The 10,564-nt window shown below is 42.3% G+C and overlaps 1 protein-coding gene across 1 annotated transcript in view; it reads right to left on the reverse strand.

Annotated features, from left to right (window-relative positions):
* NOX3 (NADPH oxidase 3) overlaps positions 1 to 10,564 on the reverse strand; it is an 82,550-nt gene that overhangs the window by 34,848 nt on the left and 37,138 nt on the right. Inside the window, exons 8-10 of the mRNA XM_006882754.1 lie at positions 9,198 to 9,290; positions 6,843 to 7,096; positions 2,923 to 3,085 (exon numbers count right to left, since the gene is read on the reverse strand). Of these exons, the coding sequence (XP_006882816.1) occupies positions 2,923 to 3,085; positions 6,843 to 7,096; positions 9,198 to 9,290 (510 nt within the window). The remainder of the gene's footprint in view (positions 1 to 2,922; positions 3,086 to 6,842; positions 7,097 to 9,197; positions 9,291 to 10,564) is intronic.

Raw genomic sequence — 10,564 nt, forward strand, 5'->3', positions numbered from 1 at the left:
TCTTTCTTTTTCTGAGCTTCAATTAGCAGCTAAACTCATTAACCATTAGTAACACCCCCCCCCACCTGTACCTTAAAAGTTAGTAATAATAATAACAGCAAACTATATCTTTTGGCAGCTAAAATTGCCATCTACATAATTTTATTTCACACAAATGTATGAAATCATATTTCTGCAGGTTTTTTCTTGCTTGGTACCCGAGCCCCTTATTAGGAGTGGATGCTTGTGTTTCGATAGTGCAGATGAAGAAATCCAGACTGAAAGATGACTCTTTTTTTTTTTTTGTCAGAAGGCAGAGTCAGACCTGAGGGGTCCAGGTTTTTCTGGGCCCAGAAAGTAAAAGGCAAAAACTTAGAAACTTAGGCAGAAACTTAGAAGGCAGAGTCAGACCTGAGGGGTCAGGCTTCTGGGCCCAGAAATTCTGTGATATTCCCACAGTATCACACGAGAATGTAGGAGGGTGACGGAAGAGGCTACTGACATGTGTCCATGTCAGGTGTTCACATCAAATGTGTATGGGGTCAGGAAAGTCCCGCCAATATTTCTAAATCTTGTGTGTGTGTGTGTGTGTGTGTGTGTATTTTCTTTTTTTCTGGAGCCTGACAAATATTGTGAGGATGGGAAAAGCTAGGGAAGAGTTCACATTTATTATTCATAGAATCACTATGAGTTTTAGTCGACCCGAAGGTTCATATCAACAACAACAACAACAACAAGAGGTTATTGTATCTACTCTTGCGTGGCTATTGAGTTAATTTTAACTGGTAGCAATTCTATAGGATGGAGTAGATGGGCCCCAGAATGGCAAAAACACTCATTATCAGGGAGCTCTGGTGGCCTAGTGGCAAGACGCTGCACTGCAATCCCAGAGGTATGCGGTTCGAATCCACCATATGCTCTGCTGGAGAAGGAGGGGGCAATCTCCTCCTGTATCAGTCAGATCTGATTTGACGGTACACGTAAAAATAATACAATAAAAAAACCCCACTCATTATCAACCTATAATATGCAAATGATGCCAACTTGCTAGCTGAAAATGAAGAGGATCTGAAGCACTTACTGCCGATCAAAGATGACAGCCTTCAGTATGGATTACACTTTACTATAAATAAAACAAAAATCTTTACAACTGGACCAATAGACAACATCATGGTAAATGAAGAAATGATTGAAGCTGTCACAGATTTCATTTGCCTGCATTCCAAATCAACACTCACAGAGGCAGCAGAAACAAAATCAAATACATTGGGTAAATTTGATGTGAAAGTCTTCTTTAAAATATTAAAAAGTAAAGGACCTATTGTGAAGAGTAAGGTGCTTTTGACCACAGCTTTTTATTTTCAACCATATTATATGCGTAGTATAGCTATACAATAAATAAAGAGAATGGAAGAAGAACTGATGCCTTTGAATGATAATATTGGCAAAGAATATTAACTGTACAATGGATTGCCAGAAGATTAAAAAAAGCTGTCTTGGAAGAAAAATATCCATAGTTCTCCTTAGAACCAAGAATGGCAACACTCCATCTCACATATTTCAGGCAGGAGAGGATCACCCTGCTTGATTAAGTGGAGGGCCAGTAGAAAAGACAAGACTCAGTGATACAGATCGATACAGCAGCTGCAACAATGAGCTACAATGAGTAACATAAATAGCAGCAGTCAAGAAACAGAAAGAAAAAGATGTGTTGCATTGGGAAAACCTGCTGTCTAGGACCTCACCAAAGTGCTGAAGAGCAAGGATGTTGATTGAAAGTCTAACATGAACCTGGTCCTAGTCACAGTATTTTCAACGGCTTCCTATGCATCTGAAAGTTGGACAATGACTAAGGATGACCAAGGGAGAATCAGTAGCTTTGGATTGTGGTGTTTGAAAAGAGTACTGACTATACTATAAACTGCCAAAAGAAATCTGTCTTGAGGAAGTATAACTATGGTGTTCCTTGTTGTGTGTTTTTGAGTTGAGTGTAACTCGTGGTGACCCTATGAACAACAGATTTGAACCCTGTCCTATCATGTGCCAACTTTACAATGTCTGACACACTTGAGCCCATTGCTGCAGTGACGGGGTCAACACACCTGGTTGAGGATCTTCCTCTCCTTCACTGTCCCTCCACCTTCCCAAGCAGGATGTTCCCAAGGAATAGCCTCTCTTAGGGCCATTATGAGTTGTAGTTGACTCAGTAATATCTACAACATTAGTTGCAATCAACTCGATGACATCTAACCACAACATCATGTGACTCATGTTCCACAGAACACCAACTGGGACTTTCTGTGTAACTGAGCATTGTCCTTTGATGGACGAGGAAATGCAGATGTGAATATGCAGAATTTTGATTCCTATCCCATCCCCCTGACTCCCATTATCACTATTTAGGGTGTCATTGCTCTTCAGCTGACTCTGAAATGACTCACGATGGAGTGATTAGATTGGATCGGAGAGGGTGAGAAGGGGTTAGAGGTCACTTCAAAGAAAACAGGCCAATGAGTCACAACCAGGACACTCACCTTCTTAAGACCCTGTGCACAAGAGAGAGTGAAATGGAATCATAATGTTGAAACCCACTTATTAAATGTGAGGCACTCAGGGAAAGGGCTGCCTGCTAATATCACCAACTGCAGCCCAGTCACACAGCCATTTGCCACCCGCCCATATTTTACTGAGATGAGCAATTACATGTCCTGTAATGGCAATGAAGCAGTAAAATTTATGTCTTGTCATCTCAAACAAGATTAGACATAACCTTCTCATAAATGTAATACTGTACAGAGATTTTGAAGAACATAAGTATAGTTAAGGATCCTTGAGTTTATCCCTCATAGTTAATTAAAATCCTCCCCAAGAATCAGCAGATGATAGATCTAGGGACGTGGAACTTTGTCATCCACGGGAGGGTAGACTGGGGACTTTCCCTACCTTGCTCAACTTCAGCTTGGCCTGGGGCTCGCAGTGCTGGTACCATATTGATTTCAGAAGAGCAGCGAAGGGAGCGACTCCGATGCCAGCAGCAATGCACACGCTCACCGGGTAGTGGTACACATCTGTGAGGGCGGCTCCGAAAGGCCCGTCCACCGCCAGCCTAAGACCACAGCGCTGAGGTTGGTGACATTAGAACACTGCTGTTGATAACAAAATCAGCTGAGACTGAAGCTTTGCTTCTGCTTCTTGTTGCCAATGGGTGCAGAGAGGCCAACTCTGTCTCAGGTATGTGCTATTCGGAATGCCTGCGCTTAGCATGAAGACGCAGAGCCTGGTCCTACGGGCAGTGTCCACTTGGGGAAGGACCACCCCGACCGCTCTGCCTCGCTCGTGCCTCCTCCACGGGGAGCACGTTTCTTCTAGCTCTTGGCCATTTGCTTTGCTTCCAGGCATCACACCTGGTAAACCAGTCCCTGCTGATTCTGACTCAGGACAATGAATGTCAGAGTAGCATTGGGCTCCATGAGGTTGAGAGTGGCTGATTTGGGGGAAGTAGACTCTTGTACTGAGGTGCCTGAGTGTCCTAGAACTTCCAACCTGTGGATCATCAATCTAGCACTTTGTCCTTCAAATATCATGGAAATTGGGGAAGAACATTGCCTTCCCCCCTCGTTACCATCAGAGGGAAAAGTAGAACCATCAATTCATTTAGGCAGCCTTTCTCTTTTTCTATTATATTTCTCCACTCATCTGTTTGTTCACATTGCTTAGTGCATTTATGCAATCTTTACCTAATGGAAGCCATTTTTGAGGATACAGTCAATTTTTAAATCAATTTATCAAACATATAATTTATAAAACTCACTATTTTAGATTATGTTGTTGTTGATTGCCTTCGAGTTGAGCACGACTCATAGCGACCCTATGAACAAAGGTCTGAAGCTCCTCTACAACTATGGACATTTATCAAAGTTCATAGAGTTCCCGGAGGCAAGTTGTTTAGAAAGTGGATGCTATTCCTGCTTCCAAACCTGCCACAGCACTTTATTGTTATGTGCTATTGAGTCACCTGCGGTGTATAGAGACCCTATGTACAGCAGCTCTGAACCCTTCCCTGTCCTGAGCCAGTCTCACTAATTCACCAGCCTCCATCACCCCAGTTACTGTATCAATCCATCTCATCTGGGGTCTCCCTTTTCTGTGGTGCCCATCCACCCTTCTGAGCATGATGTCCTTCTCCAACGACCAGTCTCTCCTGGCCACGTGCCCAAAGTAAGTGAAGCGGAGCATCTTAGGCACAGGGTGAGGGGACACTAAGGTTTTGTCTTAAAAGATTTTTCTTTGCAATGATAAAGCATATTAATGGAAGGAGATTTTCCTTAACATGGTTCTGTATCGTCATCTCCATCTCTCATCATCAGTTCTGAAACACTGGATTTTCTTCTCTTTCTTAAGACATGGTATCCACTTCTACAACAAGGGCTCTGCACATGACAACTTGGATTTCTCCCCTGGCTTTGGCTACTCGCCCTCCCATTAGGTTTTTCTTAGATCAATCATTATTTTCCTGGGGAAATCTCTCTGGACTCTAAGATAGTGGTAGGTGCCATTGAGTACACTACAACAAATAAACTCCATGAACAGTGGATTGAAACCCTGCAGTTTCCTGGGCCATCCTCATGATTTCTGCCACTCTCATGCCTTCCCTTGTAGTCACTGTGTCCATCTGTCTCGTTTATACTCTGCTTTCTCTGACCTTCTATCTTTTTCCAGAATGATGCCTTTTCCTAAGGACTGATGCCTCCTCACAGCATGCTCAAAGGACATGAGATCACATTTTACCTCTAAGGGCTTCACTTCATCCAAGCTGGCTTTGTTTATTCTTTTGACTATTCTTAGTACCTCATGCACTTACTGCAGAGGGTCAAGGACTGCAGCCTTCAATATGGACTGAGGCTCAATATCAAGAAGACAAAAATTCTCACCACTGGACCAATCGGTAGCATCAGGGTGGATGGCGAAGAGATTGACATTATTCACAGCTTCAGTTTGCTCGGCTCTACGGTCAACACTCTTGGCACCAGTAGCCAGGAAATCAAAAAACGTATTGTGATGGGAAAGTCTGTGGTTAGGGACCTCTCCAAAATACTCAAGAACAACAGTGTCTCTCTGGAGACTAAGGTCTGCCTGATACAGGCCATGGTTTTTGCAATCACTTGTTATGCATCAGAGAGTTGGACAATGACTAGGGAGGATAGAAGGAGAATTGATGCCTTTGAGCTGTGGTGCTGGAGAAGAGTATTGAATGTACCATGGACTGCCAAGAAAACAAACATTCATCGTAGAGAGGATTAAACCAGGCTGCTCCTTGGAGGCAAGGATTTTGGGGCTTCGTCTGACATACTTTGGACATGTTGTAAGGAGAGACAGGTCTGTAGAGAGGGACATCATGCTGGGTAGAGTAGAGGGACAGCGCAGGAGGGGAAGACCCTCTATGAGGTGGATTGATTCAGTGACTGGGGCACTCGGGATGGGTGTGTCAGAGGCAATGAGATTGGCACAGGATAGAGCACGGTTTAGGGCTGTTGTACATAGGTCGCTATGAGTCGCAAATGACTCGACGACACATAACAACAACAATTCTTAGTACACTCGCTAGTCTTCACCTATTCAAAGGCATCAATTCTTCTCTGTAATTGCATTAGATCTCATTTTATATAATTCTTAGTTCTCTTCTGCAGTCCTTTCCACTGTTGTAATTTTATGATTTGTTTTTTGTGATTTGATTTCTATTGGTCTTTATCACTAAACTATACCAGAGTCACGTCTATTTCTCGTCGTTACCATCCAGTGTCTCACACACGCCCTAGCACGGAGTTTTTGTTAAAAAACAATTTGTGAATAAATTATAAAGGGAAAGTTTAAAATATTTCAGTCAGCAGAATGCATTAAATAACCTCAACTCTTCCAAAAGCACACATTTACATATGAACAAAGATATGCTAATTAAAAGGTTTCTAAGTTATTCACAACCATTCCCTAAGGGGTGTCTGAGGAAGGCTTATGAGATTGGCCCATTTGGGCTTACTATGTGTTCATGAAAGTTCAATTGGGTTTATTTTAAAATATTCTATATTCCAGACTACCTAATAATTCAAATTAACTCTCCTCAAGTTAATCTTCATTAATAAGGGTGTATTACATATTGATGTATGGAAATGGAAGAATAAAAATAAAAGGTCATTAATCAGAAAATGTTATATCTTAGCTCACTGTGGATTATTTTATAAATAATTAGATAAAAGAAATTGAGAGAAAAATGAAACTGTCCATGGATTAAAATGTCTCATTGCTAATTGTTTTTGCAATTAGTGGTATTTAGAATCTACTTGACACTTTAAAAAGATATTTTTATCTAAATCTAAAGAAAAAATGTGCCATATTGTCCACAGAAATACATGTTAAACAGGTTGGTCCATACTTAAGAATGAACATAAATTGGAGATAACAGAAAATGTTTAGACCAACCTCCTTGCTCATACAGTAATCCTTTCCATAGGCCAGATCTGTGGAAATATCTCACTTTTTAAGTGAAATTTCAGAAGTAGCAAAATTCTTCTCTTCTATACAGAAGACCCAGGTTTGATTCCCAGCCAGTGCACTCACCAATCTGCTAGGAGAGACTTGTGTGTTATGACTCTGTACACATTTCTGTGGAGCTTCAGATTAGGAAGAAAGGTGTGGCAATCTACTTCAAAAACTGGCCAAGGAAAGCCATCACAATGGCTTGACCAGTGACCACGGGAACGGCAAAAAGGCAAGGTAGTGCTTTGTTCTGTTGTGCACAAGGTTCCCATGAGCCAGTGGCCACAAAGGCAGCTAACAACAGACTACATCGTACAGAGATGTGTTCCAACCTTGGTAGGCTCCAGGGCTCCTTGTGGGCCTGTCCATCTGCTCCACAGGCCTTAAATAGGGCGCTGGTCCAGTCCCCCACTGCCCGGATGTGCACACTGAAGAAGTCCTCCTCGGGGGCTGAGGTGAGCGTGAAGGGGTGCCACTCCAGTGCGGATATGGATGGGCATTGTAAGAAGACATACTGCCCTGGCGCCATTTTGAAGTTTCGCTTTTTCATACGAAGTTCAAGGACACCAGAGGGATGACTTACCACCTAGGAAGAGAGCTGACTGGCATTTTCACTCAGGAAAACAATAGTAATAATGAAATAGTTGCTTGTTTTTTAAAAACTTTCATTGACAGATGTAATTTGTCATTATCTTCTAAAGACATTTGCCATCAATTTCATGCCTGGCTTTTCAGATCTATCAAGAAGGAACTTCTCCTACAAGCGCTACATCTGGCTCGTGGGTATCTGCACTGGGGCAAGGTGGTGTCAACACCAGATCTCAGGTGGCAAGATCCAACAGAACCAGAGCCAGCACATTTCCCTTCACTTGAGCTTAGGCACGAAAACAGTTATTATGCTAGTGCCACGTCCTTGACATTTAGCTGTTATTTTCATTTATCTTTATCTTTTCTAAAGCTGTGTTCATGAACTCTAATTTTCATTCATCCTCAGTGGAAAATAACCTTGTAATTAAATTATGAAATGTCTTGTTTGTTTCAGTCGGGAAAGAACCCATGAAGGTTCATCCATTCTCTTCAATCAGGTTGAGTTTTCGATGTGGAAAAGCACCTCACAAAAGCTCTTAGAGCTTTTTCTTGTTCTTTTTTAGAAATAGAAGCTCTCTAGCTTATTGTGTGTCAGAGGGAAAGAATGATTTTCCTCCTAAGATTCCCAACTTGCTTTTGGAAAGATCTCTCTAGGCAACCTACTATCGTATTTTGTGGCAGCGGTCTAAGAATAAAAATCTAGTTGTATCTAGGTGCTGTGCTGGTATATTTCCATTCAGAAGAGAATTTCACAGCCCTCTAATCATTAGTTCTAAGTTTCCTCTCTCCCTACTGATATTTGTTCCAATTCCGCTATTAAATTGTCTCCCTAGTAACGGCTCTGGTGAGTTTCTGGAAGGTTTTACAGTCTGGCTTTTGATATAGCCTGACATCCTTTGGTGCTTAACTTAAAAACAGCAACACAGAAAATGGCTTAAAACAGAAATATGAAGCTGTTTCTTTACGTTCACTTTCATGAAAGCAGTTAAGGAGATAGAGTATTCTGATAAAATTGTATTAGGGAAGCGGTATACGTTTGGTTAGCAGAAAATTTCTTCTGAGACGTTAAAAAAATATGGATGGGGAGTATTTGGTACTTGTTCAGTCTTTTCTCTGTCTATCCTTCCCTATCTGCCTCCAGCACGAGGTAAAAATTGAAGAGCTGTGTGGCTAGACAGCAAGCCTAGGGGGGAGGGCGGAGAGCATTTTGCCCACCAGCATAGCATCTGCCACATATAAGGCACTATGCCAGGAGCCTTGGTGGTGTGATAGAATGTACTGAGCTGTTAACCCAAAGGTTGGCAGTTCAAATCTACCAGCTGCACTGAGGGGAAACGGATGAGCAGTCTCTATCTCAGTCTGAGTCTACAGCCTCAGATCGCAAGAGAGGGTTACTGGGAGTCAGAACCCTCTTGATGGGAGTGAGTTTGGCTTTGGCTTGGTCTCCATAGCAGAGCCCATTGGATCCCTTGTTCATTCTGATCCTCATGGGGAGATCTTGTCCTGTGTTCAGCAATGCTTTGTATGTGTATGTGTGCTCAAGGCAAAATCCACGTCTGTATGTGATGAAGAGACTGATTAAGCCTTACTAGGATCAGCGTAAGGACACTTGGCGGCTGAGTGGTAAGGAATTGCACCACTAACTCAAAGGCACACGGCTCAAATCCACCCATCGCTTAAAGGGAGAAAGATTAGCAATCTCCTCCCCTGCGGTTAACTGTGTAAACCTTCTGGAGGGTCAGCTCTGGGTCATTTTAGACATGAGTGTCCATGACAACATTATTTTGGTAAAGCAAGCTTTCCCCCCTGTACTTTCTGCCCCAAGAGAGAAACTGAGGTAAAGAGAAACGCAGATAATGCCAGGACTGTGCCCCAACTCTTTGTTGAAATTCACTGGACCATTCCAGAACCCTGTCCCCACCTTCAGTAAAATTCGTCACACTAAAGGCTGCTCAGGATACGAGCAATTATTAGAACAGAAGATGAGCCTCTAAATTACAGGCCGCGCTGTAATAAAAATGGCAAATTAAAAACTTGGGCTAATAAAAAATTTTCATCTACACTCAGGCTTTTATTCCGACATAAAGCTACATGCCTACCTTGGTAATGACAACGTCTTGTTGAAATCGCCAGTACCTAATTACTCTTTCACATGCGTACAGGACCACAGGGCCTAAAACCCATTTCCAAGCCTGCAGAGAGTAGAGAGGTAGGGGGAGGAGATGAAAACGGGATCCAAATATTTTCTGTTTTAAGAAAATCGATATATAACATGATGGGGTTTCTCTTTGGCTGGTTCTCAACAGCAAGGACGTCTGCTTGTATTAAATATTATAACATTCCATATTCCCTGACGTCTACAAGCTCATTTAAGAGATTAGACTCTTCTGTATTGGTTTTTTTATGCTTACTTGATCAATGATGCCTTTATGTAATTAGAAATAATTGGATTTGCAAAGAAATAAGAAAGCAGATTGATGTTTATGTTACATATGATAGGGTCATAAACGCTTCCAAACTCAGCCAAAACCAGAGGCTTATAAAACGACATTGCTGAACCCACATAGAGCTTGGGAAATGAAATTTTGAAAAAAAACCCAAAAAACCCAAAAAGCCAACCACAACCCACTCAAATAGTAAGACTTTCTTTTTCCCCTCCAACAGTGCACCATAATTTGAATGTTTGTATGAACAGATACATGGACATAAACATAAACAGACACATAGGCATATTGGGCCTTTGAACTAGGTCCTTTTGGTTGGACCCCCTACCAAAAAATTTACATTTCTACCCTAGGTCTGCAGTGCAATCCCAAAGGCACACGGTTCGAATCCACTAGCTGCTCCTTGGGAGAAGGATAGCCAATCTCCTCTCATGTGATTACTGCCTCTGAAAATCCACTGGAGGGTCAGCTAGGAGTTGGTTCTGACTTGATGGTATACAACAACAACAACAACAACAAACTGGATGAGATGGTTTGATAGTGATTGTGCCAATGGGATAATTTGTGCCAGAAATGGTGAAGTTGTCTCAGGATGGGGCAAGCTTCAGAGCTGTTGGGAATAGGGTTGCTATGAGCTGTTGTCAACTCGACAGCACATAACAACAACCACCTGGATAGAAATGTGCTGGAGAAGAGTACTGAACATATCATAGACTACCCAGAAAACAAAAAAGGTCTGTCCTGGAGAGGATGAAACCAGGTGGCTCCTTGGAGGCAGGAATTTTGAAACTCCACCTCACATACTTTGGACACATTGTCAGGAGAGACCAGACTTGGAGAAGGACATTATGTTTAGAAGGATAGGAGGTCAAAGCAAGAGAGGAAGACCCTGGTTGAGAGGGCTTGACACAGCGACTGTGGCAATAGGGTCAGTTGTGTTGGAAATATTGAGATTGGCTTAGGATAGGGCAAGGCTCAGAGCTGGTGTTTATAGAGTCAGTGATGAGTTGGTTCTGACTTGA

This window comes from Elephantulus edwardii, unplaced genomic scaffold, assembly GCF_000299155.1.
Source record: "Elephantulus edwardii isolate Elephantulus edwardi_28Jun2011 unplaced genomic scaffold, EleEdw1.0 scaffold00024, whole genome shotgun sequence".
NCBI lineage: Eukaryota > Metazoa > Chordata > Mammalia > Macroscelidea > Macroscelididae > Elephantulus > Elephantulus edwardii.